Source organism: Coffea arabica, chromosome 6e (assembly GCF_036785885.1).
Source record: "Coffea arabica cultivar ET-39 chromosome 6e, Coffea Arabica ET-39 HiFi, whole genome shotgun sequence".
Lineage (NCBI taxonomy): Eukaryota > Viridiplantae > Streptophyta > Magnoliopsida > Gentianales > Rubiaceae > Coffea > Coffea arabica.
In genome coordinates this window covers 10,275,954-10,294,548 of record NC_092321.1, presented here as the reverse complement: position 1 = coordinate 10,294,548, position 18,595 = coordinate 10,275,954, and the positions used below count along the sequence as shown (strand labels likewise).

The 18,595-nt window shown below is 37.0% G+C and overlaps 2 protein-coding genes across 3 annotated transcripts; both read left to right on the top strand.

The window, feature by feature from the left end:
* Positions 1-10,286: 10,286 nt before the first annotated feature.
* On the top strand, positions 10,287-16,107 carry LOC140009489 (sucrose synthase). Of its 2 annotated transcripts, none has more exons than XM_072055181.1 (14): positions 10,287-10,481; positions 12,151-12,291; positions 12,409-12,535; positions 12,615-12,766; positions 12,868-13,060; positions 13,229-13,564; positions 13,650-13,745; positions 13,835-14,008; positions 14,102-14,218; positions 14,312-14,478; positions 14,572-14,796; positions 14,882-15,445; positions 15,547-15,685; positions 15,785-16,107. In XM_072055181.1, exons 2-14 carry the CDS (start codon positions 12,194-12,196, stop codon positions 15,815-15,817), a joined length of 2,421 nt encoding a protein of 806 aa, XP_071911282.1. In that variant the 5' UTR covers positions 10,287-10,481; positions 12,151-12,193; the 3' UTR covers positions 15,818-16,107. The 2 variants fall into 2 exon arrangements, with proteins under 2 accessions (XP_071911282.1, XP_071911284.1); XM_072055183.1 differs by lacking the exon at positions 10,287-10,481 and adding an exon at positions 11,137-11,248.
* Positions 16,108-16,293: 186 nt separating this feature from the next.
* Positions 16,294-18,428, top strand: LOC113692918 (pectinesterase-like). Its single transcript, XM_072055184.1, has 2 exons — positions 16,294-17,479; positions 17,607-18,428. The coding sequence occupies exons 1-2, from the start codon at positions 16,426-16,428 to the stop codon at positions 18,329-18,331; spliced, it is 1,779 nt and encodes a 592-aa protein (XP_071911285.1). The 5' UTR covers positions 16,294-16,425; the 3' UTR covers positions 18,332-18,428.
* The last annotated feature ends 167 nt before the right edge of the window (positions 18,429-18,595 follow it).

The following is an 18,595-nucleotide window of genomic DNA, read 5'->3' as shown; positions in this document are numbered from 1 at the left end:
TTTCTATGAGCCCGTCTGAAATTATGTCAAATATAAAATATATATCCAGAGAATTTCAAATAAATATATCTCCAACTCATGCAAAAACAAAAAAAAAAAATATACTCCTCGTGAAAAAAGAGTACAAAGATAATGTAATAAATATTTTGTGGAGTATCATTTTTATCAGTTTGGAAATTTGTTATTTTTTTAATCCTCTGCTAGCTAGCAAGGTACGGATATTTTTAGGCTAGTTGACGTCTCATTATTAGAGCATCAATAGTTAAATTCTATCATCATCTTCGATATGTGTAAATAAATAATGAACATGGTCTGCAATGCATCAATAGTTACTAATACGTACTCCTGTTTCTCCATTTCTCATCCATCGGGAAAGAGTTTTGTTCTTTCTAATGACCCTTTTTTTTTGGGGGTTCAAAGAATTTTACAGATTTTTTTTTTTAAAATAACAAGGCTAATTATCCTTTTTTTTTGTTTTATATGGGGTGATAATTCAGTTTTGTCCCAAAAAAAAAAAAGAAGAAAAAGCATCATTGTGACTTGTCAGGTTCTCTAAATCTTTTTTTTTTCTTCAAAACGTTAACAGTTTTTATTAATCAACTGTATGCCAACCTAGACGGAGTGCTTTTGCGCACTATAGGAGATATAGGAATGATCCTCTCCTCATCATCTTGCGATGGAAGATGTGAGTACATCTTTTTGTGCTCTTCCGAGCTTAAAACGAAATGACTCGTGTCTTATCAGTTATCATAACGCAGCAAAGATCTCCACTATGTCGATAAAAAGAAAAAAAAAAAGCATTAAAAAGTAGGTATAAGCCATTTTCTAAGGTTTTTTTTTTTTGGGAAAAGATTTTTCTACATGTTTGTTAAATACTGTACGTTGTCTTTTCTTCCATTTTTTGCTATCAGATTTTCTCTCAAAGCATATGATGCTTCTCCTCAACGACTTACTACACATGCAATCTTTCAATATGCGTCGGCCACTGTCCTGAAGAAAAATAATGGTTAGTATCTCCTGAAGAAAACGAAAGGAACCATATTCTTCATCTCTCCCATATCACCTTTCTTTTCTTGCTAAAAATGAATGTCCATAATGTGCCAAGGAAAAGAAAAGAAAACGAAAAAGAAAAGAGGAGAGATTGGTGTCCGTGTGTTGTTATATTTCTTTTGTAATCTAGCTAGAAACTTTTGGGTTAGCCAAAGTGAGGGAGAAAAACCAGAAAAAAAAAGTCCGTATATAATGTGCCAATTTTTTGGTATCTATGCGTTCAAATCATGATGATGTTGAATTGAAAAGAAGAAGTTGTTGTTGTTAATCAGTTTGCATGATGGCACAGATGGCGCACATTCTGCGGATACATTCAGGTTTTCATCGATCAGGGGGGACTGAAGAGCGATGAGGAGGAGGAGGAGGACATTAAAAGTAGGAAAATGATGGATGCGTAGAATTTCCTCGTCCCACAACAGAGCACGTTTTTCGCCCTTTTCTAGAAATCCTAGAAACACAAGAAAAGAAAAAAGAAAGAAAGAAAAAAAAGAAAAGGTTGCATGCATATTCTCCAGAACCACAAGGATAGAACAATAGTGCAAAATGTGGAAATTGCTAGATTGTTTGTCATAATTTTTCGGGAGGAGACAAATTGAGGAGAGGCCGCTGTCCATGTTGTCACCTGTGTACATTCGCTTTTTCTGCTTTTTCAAACTTTGTAGTAGCAATATTTATCTTATCTTTGGTTAAAAAGTGGATCTCATAATTCTCCTGCAGACTTATTTGGCTCATCTCATACTAAGACATGTAATAACTTGAAAAGAAAAAAAAAATGACAATTTATCAGGCGAGGTCCCTTTCCAATGGTTTTCTCAATTTGTTAAAAATGTTTGGCTTTTTATTTTAAACCTAGCACGTTGGACTTTAGTTCTCCCGCACGTCAAGATTGATTATCACGCCAAGACTGCACTTATTAAAGAGACCAGGTGCCGAGTGTTTGGATGAGGCTTTGTTTGGATTGTATTTTTCTGAATTTTTTGTAAAAAAATTATTGTAGCAAGCAAAATGTATCACATCTAGCCAATAAAAAATTCGAAATGTTGGCTTTAATCTTGGGTTGATTCATGTGATTATAAATGATGCATATTTGTGTTAAGTTTAGATGGAGAGATGCTACAAACCCATCTTGGTATTACACGATTAGATTGAAATTCGTCAGCAGACGATGAAATAAGATTTTTTTTTTCAATCATATGATGGTATCATATGATTAGTTTGTTCCAATCATTTAGAATGATCACCATCATTGTTGAATGATCTGGCTATTGGTTATTGGATGTAATTTAAATCAAGGGTTTTTCACACACTTAGATCGCATCCAACCTATCTATCATGTATGGATACACATACTAACAATTATTATATTCACTTGTATTTACATATTTTTTCTAATTAACTCTTCGATGTGAGCCAGCTAACCTACTAGTTATGAATCAGGTGTCGATCTGTGCTTCAACAATTGCAATTCAAACAATGCGGGTACAATTGTTCATCATTTGATCTCTGGAATCTTTAGAGCAAGGGATGGATGGAACAATTCTGAAGAGGGAAGAGGGGAGGGGACCCAATGTACAGGAAGCGAAATCTTTACAACCAATGGAGGTTGGAGACACTTGAAGTAAAAGCAAAGCGATCATCAACCACAACAAACAAACAATAAGGATCACGCAGTGCAATTTTCCAGCACATCATTCTGAAATTGTTGTGCCCCACAAGCCATCAAAACCTGTCCACTGTTTTCTTTATTGTACTTCTTCTCGTTGTTGTATAATTGAGCGGTGAGATCAAGAATACATATATATATGCAACAATTGCTTAAAATAATAACTGTAATTACGCAACAATTGCTTCAGGACGACGCAGGACAGGAACCTTCCATCCGGGTCCTGGTGGTGGCCCACAAGTTTATTATTAATTCTATTAATCGGTTGAACCACCATTAGAAAACTTGGTTAGAATGACGAAAGCAGTATTACGTTATTAATTCACAACTCACGCGGTAATTGGTGGGCTTGGATTTCCGTATCTAATGCCTAAATACTAAAAATTTAGCCGTCATTAAATAAGATTTGTTGCAGACCTCGTTGTTTATATGTTAAAAAATAATAATGGGATCAGCAATTTCATTTTCAGGTGATGGACAACTTCAATCAACTCTGGAGGTACATTGCAGTGGTAAAAAAAAACAAAGGCAGACATTTTGATTACTCAAGATAAACTGCATTTGTGAACTGATTAAGCAGGATGGATTTGTCGAACCAAAAGAGAGAAAAATCTAAACAAACTGCTTTACAAGTCCAAGCTGATGTGACGGGAAAACACGAAAATTTGCAAGTTCTTTTGTTTGTGCAGAAAGAAAAAAAAAAGTTGCGATGAGGCGGCTGTTATTCATTTCTTTTTTCAACGCCATTACTAGGGTTGACTTGAAATTTTTTTTTTTAACTTAAATTACTTCGTTGGCTGCGAGGTAGGATTCGGTTTTGCTTAGCAAAAGAACAAATCCCTATACCAATTAGCCCGAAGACTTTAACGATTGGCTGTAACATATTCTCTTCTTTAGCTTTTAATTTTGATGAGTGGCCTGAAGTCCTGCATAAAGTATGAAAGGGGAGGACCATCCTATGCTTTGCCCGGATGGCTCGTACAAACTGTGTGGATAGAGTATTATTTGAAATAATGACCGTAACACTTTTATGGTATGATGTATGTGAGATAAAAATGTGCTTATGAATACAAAAAGATGAGTTGAAAAAATGTGTTTATGATGCAAACGAAATATTATTTGAAAAAATTTGATATCCAAACGCTCCTGTTTGTTCGAGTCCGTAAAAAGAGAATGCAAAACAAGAAACTTCAATAGATTCTTTCCCCAAAAAAGGGAAAAAAAGAAAAAGAGGAACTTCAATAGATTGAACCAAAAGGATATGCAGGATTAGGTTGATGTCCTAATCTCAGAGTCAAGAGATTAGTAAAGCAATGAGGTAGGCAGTCCCAAGCCTAATTGTAGGAGGGTGAGCTGCCAATACATCTTTTTCAGCATTTACTGTCTGCTGATCATCTTTGCCTATGCACGGAATGTAGGGCCTAAATCTTCAATCCTCATCTCAAAATTTTTTGATATTTTTCTGGGAGTTGGCCCCCCCACACATTAGTACAATGTTTAACATTGTTGGGTCTAGAGGTGATCATGTCAGACCTGTTTTAACCATTTTTGTATCAAGTGTTTCATCTTATTAGTTGGCATGTTTTGGAAGTGGATAGGATCAAAACTCATCCAAGAGAAATGAAAAGCTGTTTCAAACATGAACCACTAATCCCCCACCCTTTACCAATGCAAATGCTGTTCTGAATAGTGGAGCATTTTTAGGCAGATCTTTTGCTAATAATGCTTCGGCATTTTTAGGCAAGCCGAAGCCGCCTAAACTTGAAAACGAGAAGCCAAAATAGACCAAATTCTCATTCTCGAAGTTAAAATTAAAAAAAAAAAAAATTTGGAGGTGATGTTAGAGAAATGAAAACCATTTCTTTCCACGTGACGTAAAAGAATTTGCTCTTATCCCACGGAAAAAAAAGGGATATGAAAAGTTTGCATACTTTTGGTCATATACATTCCGCAAGAATAAAAGTGTGCAGTAAAGGTGAGTAGTCCATATTTGAATCAACTACTGCTACTGCACACTACGAAATAAAAAAAAAAAGGCCGCTGATGCCGAATGGTCAACTGTTTCTTGGTGACACGTAAATTCATATTATTCTCTTTCACATTTTGCCATGCAAAGGGAATCGAATTCAAAGAAATTTGTTTCGACCCGCAAAAGTGGAAAAGAACTTCGAGAAGGCTGGTGAGTGGTGGATGAAAGTTCCATCTCATAGAAATTTTGCAGAAGAATCAAACAATGCGGCAATAACAGAAATTTACTACTGAATTGTATCATCTCAAATTTCTACGGTGTATGAAAATTTTGCAGGGCTTGTACAACCCTCCATACTTCAAGAACATGATTGAATCAGCAATAACAGAAATTTCCGGCTGAATTGTATCATCTGAAATTTCTAGGGTGCATGAATTGTACCGTCTGAATTTTGCAGTGCTGCTACAACCCTCCATCCATACTTCAAGAACATGATTGCCATGCCATCCTTTTTGTAGTTTGATTCACTGCAATAAGAGAAGAGGCTAATACACAATAATAATAATGAAAAAAACGACAATCACTCGTGCATGCTTGACCAAAGAAAGGAAAAAAAAAGAAATATATATATATATATATATATATTCCAACACACACACATATATTATATACTGTTAATGTATAAATTTTTTTTACACTGATAATTTTAGACCATATTATATAGTATAAATTTAAATTTAAAAATAAAATCATATACATTTATTATACGTCCATCCATAAATGTATGGGTAAAAACATCGCTACATTGTCAGCATATAAAAAGTTGCTATTTATATTAAAAAAAGCGCACCAAAATTTAAACACACGTGGATCTCGGGTCATGGTTGAAGGCTTAAAAGCAAGAAAGTTACGTCCAACGGACCGGACTACAACTCCAAAGTCCAACCCAAATGCGTCTTCCAAAATTCTCCGGCGAAGTGAAAGGGACGTCAATCAATCCATCCGATTTTCTCAATGGACGTACACTTGGATATTCCCAGCACAAATGTCACCACGTTAACAGGTAAGCAATAATTTTCATTACGACCAACTATGCGGTAGGAAATGAGTATGGTCTTTTTTTATTAATATAAGAAGAAGGGATGAATAATTGAGCCCAGAAAAGGAAAAGCACCTGATAATTCAATTCTTGCGCCTTGGGAACAAAGAAGAATCCATGGGATGAAACTTCAATCAATCATGTTAAGACCCGTTTGGAGTTGCACAACTAAAAGTGCTTTTAAAGTGTTTTTTGAATATCATTCTATAAAATTAGAATTAGAGTTTTTGGTGTTAAAAACACTTTTAGCAATTTTTGTGCTTTTAGAGTAAGTTTTGTGATTTAAAAAATAAATAATCAAATTTAATCATTTTATCCTATATTATGAACCAAATAAAGAGATAAACACTTTTAAAAGTTTTCAAATTATATATCATCCAATACAACAAGTACTTATTAAACTATACCTCCAAATAATATATTTAAAAGCATTTAAGTAGTTAATACGTACCTTTACTAAAAATTTCTTTAAAGAAGTATTTTTCAATAAACTACCGCAAAGCGATGCCATATCACTCTCATGTATGCTGTTCCTCGTAATTAAGCATAGTAGACCTGTATATTGATTTGTTAACTTATTTCCCCCAGCTAAGAGGGTACAAATGCTTCTGACTAGATTTTGTTCATAATAAAACGTTTCGAACCCAATTAGCTAGAGAACAAAAGTAGTTCACGTGTCATCTGTGCCTGAAAATACTAGGGTGCATTTTATCATTTAGGCTCAAGTTCCTCGTGCTCATATAAGTAATCTGGTGTCTCACCAAAACAATAATCAATCATAAGTAATAACATTATTGATAACAACGCTCTACATAATTCTAAAGTATTTTTTGATTCAAAAAAGGGACTCTAAATTTTCACTACCAGCTAATGTCGCTACGTTCCAAAAAAATTGAAGGATAAATCAAATATTAAATTATTTTTGCAAATCGACGGATTAAAATTCGAAAAGATTTCCCGAAAGGATGAATTCCCTTAGTACAACCTCTCCACTTAATCAAACATTCATATTGGGATAGTTCAATTTTTTCAAATAATATTTCGCTTGTATCATGAACATGTTTCCGTACCTTTTTTTAAAATATATTTTTAAATATCTTTTTATCTCACATATATCATATTATAAAAAATATTACAATTATTATTTGAAATAATACTCTATCTAAACATAAAATATTTCACTAGGACGAACACAAAATAATATGCCTAGCTGATTAATATATGAACGGAGAGAATTCTACCTTCACTTGCGTCTTCAATAATTGTTTGTCCTTTCTTTTTGATAAAGTAGAGAAATACTTGCTGTATGCGGAAAGGAGTTTAGAAGTAACATAATATTCATTTATATTGTTGGGTCTAACTACTGCCACTGCTACTGTAATTTGGTAAAGTTGAGAGTGCCATATAGAATAACTAAAGTGATGATGGGGTCACAAGTTGAATCTACTCAAAAAAAGAGGAGGGAAGAAATAAGAATGAGCCCAAAAAATGAAAGAAACTTGTGCCGATAAATTAGCTGGATTTGGTGGTCCCACAATTCCCACTTTTTTCAATGTGGGCCAGCGGTGATGTGTCCTTTCGGCTCTTTGTGTGTGTGTGTGTGTTTTTTTTTACCTCTTGAAGCTTGGCTTTGTGTTAGTTGACATAATAGCCCAACTTGACCAAACCGTCCCCCACTAAATTACCACTAGCTTTATTAATTATTTTTAGTACCACTGATTATGCTTTGTTTGGATTGCAAATTTTTTTTAAAAAATTACAACGTTTTTCGTGAACATAATTTTTAATCACCTTTTTATCTCATATATATCAAATCGTTACAGTAATTTTTTTTATAAAAAATTTAGAAAAATGTAATCCAAACAAAGCCAATTAATGGATTTGGAACATGGTGATTGGTGAATCATCAAAATGACACTACTCTCCCGAAGGATCACGATCATAATTGGCCAATGTATGTGTACGTATAATTTAGATCAATATATATAAATCGTTTTTTAATGTTATGCATGATGAAACTCATAAAAGTTTCTTCTACGTTTATTTTGTGCTCAGAGTTGCAGCTTGAAAAAATATAAATATGCATCGGTTGTGAAATTGGATAAAATCGGCAAAAATGGTTCTGAGTTGTAAGGTCAATCGGCTGTGCTCCAGGTCCTTAGTTGGCAATGCATTAGAATTGGAGAAGGTAGGGCCCATAGTTTCCGACTGCTAACAAAGCTGGTTTGAGCTTTTCTCTCTTTTTCCGTCAGGTTGATCTGTCTTCTTCCAATCACGTCATGCCACGTCACCTATTGAAACCACCACCTGCCGACGTGTATGACCGACCTCAAACCCTCTCGGTTACTACCAAACGTCACGGGCGGTGCTTCACCGTCAACCCCAAGCCAAATTAATATGAAATGTGTAATGCTTGCTACTGAACAAAATTTCGAGAACATATTATTATTATTGTTTAGATCAGCCCAGCAAATACTTGGCTGCTTCGACCCCATCATAGACCATTCTGAACTGCGGTGGATATCGATCATCTAGGTCAATTGTCAAATTAGTGAAGCTACGCCACCCACTGCAATGGATATAAGAAAGTTCCTATATCCGTGTAGTCAAACGTCAAAACTCATATTTTACTAGTACTTATTTACATGCCGTAGTACCTTCAAACCAGTAGGGTGTTTTGTTGGCTTTAAATACCTTGGACGCTGAAACAAGAGAAAGTACTTCAATTCGTCAAAGATCAATTAATTAAAATATATGGATTGCAATGTAGTACAAGATAGAGAATATCTCGAAAGGGGAAAAAAAAAAAGAGAATACCTTAAAATCATAGCATAGCGTTCTTCATTGGAAGTAGGGTTTGTTTGGATTTAATTTTTCTGAACGTTTTGTAAAAAAATTACTATAGTGATCTAATATAATATATATGAGGTAAAAAGGTTAATGAAAATATGTTAACAGAAAACGTAGCAATCTTTCTTTAAAAAATTGCAATCCAAACACACTTTAAAGATATATTTACATGCTACTAGTATATTTCATTTGTCTTTATTTATTTTGTACAGAATAATATGCAGAGAAAACCTTGTTTGCTGTGGACAGCAATTTTTTAAATTTATTTCACATATATCAAATTGTTACAGTAGTATTTTTTCTACAAAAAAATTCAGAAAAATGCAATCCAAACAAGACCAAGCCCACATTATAGTTTGTTACTTTCCTTTATCAAAACTAGATTAATAAATGCAATAGCATTTAAATCTTATAAGGAAAATGCCAAAGTGCTCGAGAGAGAGAGAGAGAGAGAGAGAGTCGATTCAAGAGCCTCCCTCCCTGTGAGCAAAGTTGATACTTATATGTGTATTTTCGATTCTCCTTGCATGAACATGGTGAATGGTTTGGACAAAAAGAAGAGAATTCGCTTCCCTAAATTGAAACATAAAGATATTATTATTATTAAATTGCTAAATCTTTATATGTATGCGGTCATTAGTTTCCAAACAGCTGTGTTAGAAAAAGGAAAAGGGGGTAGTAGTATTTGATTCTTCAATCTGACCCTTAAAATCTTGAGGCGTCAATCACAAGGTCTACAGATCCACCAGTTGTACCCAAGCCAAGAATACATCTGACACAAAGACGAAGCTACCCTCAAGAAAACATCGAAACCTTTTACCCGCCAAAATAGACACCCGTGTCACCCAGACAAGGCATGATACAGCTTGCTTCGAAGGTGTAAAGTCATGTACTCCTGCAATGCTACTACATTACACGAACGAAGAACGATAATCTTTAACCTTAAAATAAACGAAAAATGCCAAAAAACTTCCCGTACTAAATTGCTATTATCATCATCCGAGTCAAGTACTTTCTTATCCCGTACTAATTTCCAGACTGGATTATTATTATTATACTGATATACAATATCTTCTCTGTTCTTCTAACGTAGAGAGTGACGATTTTACACAAGCGTGACACTATAGAATAAACAAACAAAACAGTACAATTCAATCTGGAAGAAAAGAAAAGAAAATGCCACAGTAGTCAGGTCTCGCCGGGATTAAAAAAATTGGATCAAGAAATTGATTAATCAAATGAAATTGATTAATCAAATGAAGGGTCCACAGGATTATTACTGGTGAACAGCAAAACGGGGGTGGTTTTGGATTACCGAGAGAAGTTTACATAGGATGGATGGTGAGTGGTTTTCCACGAAAGGAACAGAGGAACTAGAATAAATTAGTACTACTATTATTAATCAGCTAGAGAAAGAGAAGAAGAAAGGTGGAGGTGGAGTGGACAATTAACCACTGCTAAATGCTCTATAATACTGTGGACAATTAATTGCCTCTTTCTCGGCAAAACCGAGGACCACTAAGTCGTAGTATGGTAGTGATATTTGTCCAAGACCAACCATCATCATGACTTAATCAAGATTGTTTTAATTGGAAGATTTTTTTTTTAATACGGTTTTTGTGTATATAAGGCACGCTCGGCTTGAAGGTTGAAGCACCATCAGAGCTGAATTCATTCATCTCTCTTTTTCGTATACTCCGTTTCTCTGTTACTCTTTTTTTTCTTTCATTTCTCTGTTTCGTGCTCTTTATTTCTTAGGAGGGGGCTCCATTTGGCGCTCTCTTTTCTCTCTCTCTCTCTCTCTCTCTCTCCACGTTCAATCCATTGCTAGCTACTTTTTCTCCTGTGAGGTAAAAATAAATAAATAATGTCACATTTTAATTTTTTGCTCATGGCATGCTACATTTTCTTGTGTCGGTCAGATTGATCTTCACTGGAAAAATTCTTCTGCTGGGCTTGGATTAAATTTCGTTTTCTTTTCATCAGAGGAGAAAGTTTCTCTTCCAGTATCCTTTCCTTGAGCTGATTTGTCGGTTCTGTTAGATCTTGAGTTGCTAGATACCAGGGAGAAAATGGCCGGACCCCGGACCCCGGAAACCGGACACTTGCCTCTTTCTTCTTCTCTGCTCTTTGAAACTTTTGTCACCTATGGCAAGTAATAATAATACTAATAATAATAAATAAGAGCAGGACTATGGAAATTTCTTGTTTAAGAAGTTGGGAGATTTTTAATGCTCTAAAACTGAAATCCGTTCGATAGTAGTATTTATTAGTCAACGAATCCGCATTGACTAATATAATATACGCTTGGTCGGCGCCGGAGATATGACTTCTCCGGCAAGGATGATCAATCAAGAGCTTCTAGATGATCATCCCGGATTTTTCTTTTTATTGTTTCCATGTTTAAGATTTAAAGTAAAAATGGAATGCAGAATCTGTTTAATTAATATAATATATTCTGCAGAAAATTCTTCGTCAAGAAATTTCCATTTCTGAGGGGGGTCTAACCGTCTAGAGCTCTAGCTCATCTTCTTTGTTTCTTCTATAAATTCATGCCAGAAGAACAGTACCCATCTCTCCCATACTTGTTGTTTTCTCTGTTTCTTACGTTTTTCATGTGAGCATCTTTAATTAATCTTTTCTACATACCCTCTCTGGCTGTTTCTGCTCTTTTTTCTCTGGCTTCATGTTTCTTTCAGTTGCTGGTTCCCTGTTTCACTCTTGCATGTTAAAGTTTACTGACTTTTTCTGCCGAGAATCTTTTGCATAGTTTTGTTCTTTAATGTTGTGTATTTATCTTGATCATTACAAATTATGCACAATATGTTGTTCTGCTTTGTTGCTTAGGAAAATTTCCTGGTAAACTTGTTTTTTCTACTTCAATAGCTAACTGCTCTTGGATCTAGAGGTTTCAGTCTCTGAAATCTGTCATACGGAGTCGTGGGAGGGACATAGATCCTGAGTTGGTTCGGGATCACTGTGATTCATGCTTTAAAAGCTAATCCTGTTTTGTTTTGCAAGCGTGATTCTACAGTCTTGCTTCAATTATTGCTTCTAACTGGTTCAGTGGATTTATTGAAGTCTTGCATGCATAATTCGTTCAGATCTGATCATGGGGTTTGACATTTAAAAAGTGCTCGTTTTGCAATGTTGCTTGTACTAGCAGACTTGAATTTGTGACAGATTTTGTAACAATTCTTGGTTGTCACGCATGCAACTTTTTTTTTTTTTTTTTGTTCCTAATTTTGTTTTGGTTGAATGGTGTGATCAAACCTGTGATGAATGCCCAGGTAGAACCTATGCTAAGAGGGGAAAAAAAATCTTCAGGTCAATATGTTGGTAGGTATGCTAAATAAGTGAGTTGGGATACTGTGTTGAGGTGTTAGGTTTAGAAATATTTAACATTCTAGATTGAATGAATTAGGTGGGATCATTTGACTTTTTGGGTCAATCTCTTGTTATATTATGTAGGAATCTATTCTGGATAAGATGAGATCTGAATTGTTATTTGTTTTGCAGTTGAAACCTGTCTGAGATTTCGTTGGTCGATCCATCAACTGCCATGGCCGAACGTGTTCTGACCCGTGTTCACAGCCTCCGTGAACGCCTTGATGCTACTTTGGCTGCCCACCGCAACGATGTTTTGCTGTTTATGTCGAGGTATATTATTGTTTACTGGGGCTAAACAGCCTAATGGTTTAGATTTACTACTGTTGATTGACTGCAAAGAGAGGGTAGTACTATTATTACCATTGAACTGGCTTTTTGTGTTTGCAGGCTTGAAACCCATGGGAAAGGGATCCTGAAACCCCACCAACTTTTGGCTGAGTTTGAAGAAATTAACAAGGATGGTAAACAAAAAATTCATGATCATGCCTTTGAAGAAGTCCTGAAGTCCACACAGGTAGAATTGTTTTTACAGTCTATGACTAACATGTTAATTACTAGAAAGCAACTCTGTTAAACGGTCTTTACTATTCCAGGAAGCAATTGTGTTGCCCCCCTGGGTTGCACTTGCTATTCGTCTCAGACCTGGTGTCTGGGAGTATGTTCGAGTCAATGTCCATGCACTCGTTGTTGAGGAGTTAACCGTGCCAGAGTACCTGCATTTCAAGGAAGAACTCGTTGATGGAAGGTAAATAAGTGTCTTGGACTTTATATGGTACTTTTTACTCGGTTAATGACTACATCAATCCCTTTGTTTTTCTGCTTAATTAATGCGATGTGTTAATGCAGCAAAAATGGGAATTTTGTTTTGGAACTGGACTTCGAACCATTTACAGCCTCTTTTCCCAAGCCAACTCTAACTAAGTACATAGGCGACGGAGTTGAGTTCCTCAACAGGCACCTCTCTGCCAAAATGTTCCATGACAAGGAGAGCATGGCCCCTCTCCTTGATTTTCTCCGTGTTCACCAATACAAGGGCAAGGTAGCCTTCTCATAACTTCACTGTCTCATAATTGTTTTCTTTATTGTTAAAATGTTCTGAGAAAGTCAAGATGTTGCAGCCACTTAATTTATATTTGCTTGTGAGAATTATATAATTTTCGACATGTTTTCAGCATATTTTAATAGATAGATTGGAATCCTTCTGCAGACAATGATGCTTAACGACAGGATCAAGGACCTTAACACTCTCCAAGCAGTTCTGAGGAAGGCAGAGGAGTACCTAACAACACTCTCTGCAGATACACCATACTCTGAATTCGAGCACAAATTCCAAGAAATTGGACTGGAGAGAGGTTGGGGTGATACTGCTGAGCGTGTCTTGGAAATGATCTGCATGCTTCTGGATCTTCTGGAGGCTCCTGACTCGTGCACACTAGAGAAATTCCTAGGGAGAATCCCTATGGTATTCAATGTTGTTATTCTTTCCCCCCATGGATACTTTGCCCAGGAAAACGTATTGGGTTATCCTGATACCGGTGGCCAGGTATGTTCTTGATTAAACTCTTTGAATCCCACTTTAATAACGTGCCAGGATGCTTACATTGACATTTTTTTTTTTGGATTTGCAGGTTGTTTACATATTGGATCAAGTTCCTGCCTTGGAGCGTGAGATGCTGAAGAGGATAAAGGAACAAGGACTTGATGTCAAGCCACGCATTCTAATTGTGAGTGCTCTATACCGTTTAGATTTTTGGTTCAAAGTTGTGAATTCTCAAGTGAAACTGGACTAACAATCAATTTCATCTTCTCCTAGATAACTAGGCTGCTACCTGATGCCCCTGGAACCACTTGCGGTCAACGGCTTGAGAAAGTATATGGATCAGAGTACTCCCATATACTCAGAGTCCCCTTCAGAACTGAGAAGGGAGTTGTTCGCAAATGGATCTCTCGCTTTGAAGTTTGGCCCTACATGGAAACATTTACTGAGGTGAGTCCTTTGTTTTTCACAGATCCCTTGGTCATTGAGTTTTTTCTAAATACATGAGCTATCTAACCATCTCTCTGAATTCTCCGTTATCAGGATGTTGCAAAAGAAGTCACTGCAGAATTACAGGCAAAGCCAGATTTGGTTATTGGTAACTACAGTGAGGGTAACCTTGTTGCCTCCTTGCTTGCTCACAAGTTAGGTGTAACACAGGTCTGTGCTACAGTTCTCATTGCTTTAAGTGTTACTTTCTTTTCTTTGGTTTGCAGATAAGATGATTAATGTTTTAGTGTGTTATCTTTGCAGTGTACCATTGCTCATGCTTTGGAAAAAACCAAGTATCCTGATTCTGATATTTATTTGAGCAAATTTGATGAGAAGTACCACTTCTCATGCCAGTTCACTGCGGATCTTATCGCAATGAACCATACAGATTTCATTATCACTAGCACTTTCCAAGAAATAGCTGGAAGGTACATTGAAGTTCCTTGTTTGTAACTAATTAATCTTTGCATCTTAATCCCTCTGATAATCATTGCCTTTTTTGTGTCTTTTTTTTTTTTCAGCAAGGACACTGTTGGGCAATATGAAAGCCATATGGCCTTCACAATGCCAGGATTATACAGAGTTGTACATGGCATTGATGTTTTTGATCCAAAATTCAACATTGTCTCACCTGGAGCTGATACAAACCTCTACTTCCCACACACAGAGAAGGAAAAGAGATTGACATCTTTCCATCCTGAAATTGAGGAGTTGCTTTTCAGCGATGTGGAGAATGAGGAACACCTGTAAATATCTATCTCTTTCCTGTACTAATGGATTAGTTACTACTAAGTTCTCTGAAGTACTCATCAACATGTTTTTATCTGACAGATGTGTGCTAAAAGACAAAAAGAAGCCTATCTTATTCACCATGGCAAGACTGGATCGCGTAAAGAATTTGACAGGGCTTGTTGAATTGTATGCTAAGAACCCAAAACTAAGGGAATTGGTCAATCTTGTCGTGGTTGGTGGAGACCGAAGGAAGGAATCCAAAGATTTGGAAGAACAAGCTGAGATGAAGAAAATGTATTCATTGATAGAAACTTACAACTTGAACGGCCAATTCAGATGGATTTCTTCTCAGATGAACAGGGTTAGAAATGGTGAACTCTATCGGTACATTGCTGACACCAGGGGAGCATTCGTGCAACCTGCATTTTATGAGGCATTTGGGTTGACTGTGGTCGAGGCCATGACATGTGGTTTGCCAACATTTGCAACCAACCATGGTGGTCCTGCTGAGATCATTATTCATGGGAAATCTGGTTTCCACATTGATCCATACCATGGTGAGCAGGTCAGCGAGCTCCTTGCCAATTTCTTTGAAAGGTGCAAGAAAGAGCCTTCTTACTGGGACACCATTTCAGCCGGTGGCTTGAAGCGTATCCAGGAAAAGTAAGCAAGCAATTTCACAACGATCTTCTACATTACTCTGTACGAATTAGTTCAGTTATAGTTGACAGCTAAAATGACTTTCACCTGTTTGAAATCCAAAGGTACACCTGGCAAATTTACTCAGATCGGTTGCTGACGCTGGCTGGAGTTTATGGATTCTGGAAATGTGTTTCCAAGCTTGATCGCCAGGAGATCCGCCGTTATCTGGAAATGTTTTATGCTCTCAAGTATCGCAAGTTGGTAAGTTATCTGGTCTTGAGTTGATGAGTCTGCATTGTTCAGCTCTCCTCTTTCAAAAGCATTTCTTCTTACAATCGTGTTCTCTGTTTTGGGTTCCAGGCTGAAGCTGTTCCATTGGCTGTTGATCAGTAAGAGTTTGCGGCAGAAAAAGTTGAAGCACGTGGAGGGAGACAAATAAATAAAAAAGCTTGAGATCGTGTAAAAAGAAGAGGATTGTGTTTTTGTTACTTCTGCTAGTCTTGCCTTTCTTTTGGTTGGTTGTCTGTTAGTCCCTGTTCAAGTGTCAATTAGGTTCTTCTTGTAGGTGATTTTCGTTGGGTTGTTTGCCATTTCCTTTTCTTTTCCTGCTTTTGGTAGTGCGAGTAATTGGGCATTTTCAAATGTCATTTTGTAATAAGATCAATTTACCTTCCATTTCGACATTATTATTATTTTATTTTATTTTTTTATTTTTGGGCTTCTGCGGTTCTGTTGTGGGAATGGATTAGATGCTCGGTCCATTTGCGATACCACACAAGACAGCATCACCTATATTCTTGCCAGCAACCGCCTTAAATTGCCATCACATGCCACTTAGCTAATGTAACGGTCAACAAAATCAAGATTCCCATTTTTCTCCCTTTTTGCCATCCGACTTTGCCCCGCTGAACTTCAGCTATTCACCTCTTTCGAATCTTTAATTGGCTGATCATGCTTCTTTATAGAAGTTTTAATCTTAACTGGCTTCGCTCTCAATCATAATGAAGAAGCCCCAAACATTGAGGGATCTTAAAGAAGCCCGGAAGGAAGCGATCGCAATCACGGTCTTCCTCGCTCTGATAGCAGTTCTGGCTGCTTTAGTTTTCATGAATCCCCCATCTTCAAGAAGTGCAAGAATTCACCATCCAAGACCCACGAGTTTACAGACTCCTCTGAGTTCGGTGATCAAAAAAGCTTGCACTAAAACTCTTTACTCTTCTTTGTGCTTCACCACCCTCTCTTCCATTCCTCCCTCCAACGCAACCGTAACTTTCCATCATGTTCTTGAGTTTGCTATCAATCAAACCAAGGAACATGTGTTGAATACCCAAGTTGCAAGCGTGGCTCATTTTGAAAACCAAGAATTGAATGCACAGCAGCAAAATGCACTTAGGGATTGCATGGAAATGCTTGATCAGACCACTTATGAACTTGAACAAGCCACTGATGACTTGCATAAATTTCCTTCAAAAAGAGGATATATTCCGAGATCTCATGGGTACCTCAAAATCCTCCTCAGTGCGGCAATGACTAATGGGTACACCTGCATTGATGGTTTGTCTGACTTGGAAGAATTAGGTTCAGATGGCCAAAAGGATCTGAAAGGCCACTTTGAAAATTTGCTTACTCCAATCTCTCACATGATCAGTAATTGTTTGGCCATGATCGCAGAAGTGGAGAGGGAAATGAGCAAAGAAACTCTCAACAATCCAAGGATGTTGAGTATGAAAGTGCAAGAAGACGGATTCTTGGATTGGATGACTGTAGCAGATCGAAAACTAATGGAAACACCAACTGAATTGAGTCCTAATGTAATTGTAGCCTCTGATGGCAGTGGAGATTACACAAGAATTGGGGAGGCAATAGCCAATGCACCAGACTTTGGCACGAAAAGATACGTAATAAAAATCAATGCAGGAATCTACGGTGAGAATGTGGTCATTCCGAGGGAGAAGATTAATCTGATGTTAACTGGAGATGGGATGAACTCAACAATTCTCATTGGGTCCAAAAATTTTGTGGATGGATACTCAACTTTTGCTTCAGCCACCCTGAGTATGTGAAGTGAAGTCTCTTCTTTTGGGTTTTATTTTTGTTTCGTTTTGCTTTGTTTATTATTTTTCAGAACATTTCTGGATTTCTCATACTGCGTAGATACTATATTTTATCTTGGGATTTGCAGCAGTGGTTGGAGACAAGTTCATTGCCCAGCACCTATCAATCATTAACACAGCAGGGGCAGAGAAGCATCAGGCAGTTGCCCTGAGGGTTACGTCCAATGCTGCTTTCTACCGTTGTGAGATGATCTCTTATCAGGACACTTTGTATGCACACTCCCTGCGTCAATTTTATCGTGAATGCTCAATTGGAGGCACCGTGGACTTCATCTTCGGAAATGCAGCTGCAATCTTCCAAAACTGTCTCATTCTTCCCCGCAAACCAGGTCCAGGACAGAGAAACATGATCACTGCCCAGGGGAGGGAAGATCCCAATCAGAATACTGGCATGATATTGCAGAATTGCACGATAAAGGCTGCACCAGACTTCCCATTTCAAGATAGGAAATACTTCCCAACATTTCTGGGCAGGCCATGGAGGAACTTTTCGAGGACTATCATCATGAAGAGCTATTTAGATGACCTGATAAATCCGCAAGGATGGAGTGTGTGGAACCAATACAGCAGGCTGGACACCATTGAGTACATTGAATACATGAATACAGGACCTGGCTCCGACACCAGAAGAAGAGTTCAATGGGGAGGGTACAAGAAGAATTGCACAGAAGACATAGAGAGACAGTTTGCCGTTGGAGCATTCTTGCATGGAGCTGATAACTGGTTAGAATCGATAGTGTTTCCCTCTCTTGAGCGGTTCCTGAACTTCATATTGCTGTATATACCAACTTGATAAGGAGTATTCTAACATGATTACGGACCAAACTTCAGCTTTGTTCACTTAGTGTGTAGTCAACAGAGATCAGTGTTTTCTCCACTTAGCTTCTCCCTGTACGGCCTCCTGTTCATATTTGTATGCATATTGACCTTTTCCTTTAAGAAAAAAACAAAACAATTGGAGTATATCATGTATCTTGATTTCTAAACTCCAATTGTTAATAATACACAACAGCTTAATACACGAGCTCATAAGGTGCAGATTCACCTGCCAATTGCC

What these genes read in the sequence shown, in the direction of transcription:
- LOC113692918 (XM_072055184.1), top strand. Translation starts at nt 16,426, where the DNA reads ATGAAGAAGCCCCAAACATTGAGGGATCTTAAAGAAGCCCGGAAGGAA. An exon ending in TTTTGCTTCAGCCACCCTGA is followed by an intron (nt 17,480 to 17,606) that starts GTATGTGAAGTG and finishes TGGGATTTGCAG; the next exon opens with CAGTGGTTGGAGACAAGTTC.
- LOC140009489 (XM_072055181.1), top strand. Translation starts at nt 12,194, where the DNA reads ATGGCCGAACGTGTTCTGACCCGTGTTCACAGCCTCCGTGAACGCCTT. An exon ending in ACATGGAAACATTTACTGAG is followed by an intron (nt 14,009 to 14,101) that starts GTGAGTCCTTTG and finishes CTCCGTTATCAG; the next exon opens with GATGTTGCAAAAGAAGTCAC. An exon ending in GTGGAGAATGAGGAACACCT is followed by an intron (nt 14,797 to 14,881) that starts GTAAATATCTAT and finishes TTTATCTGACAG; the next exon opens with ATGTGTGCTAAAAGACAAAA.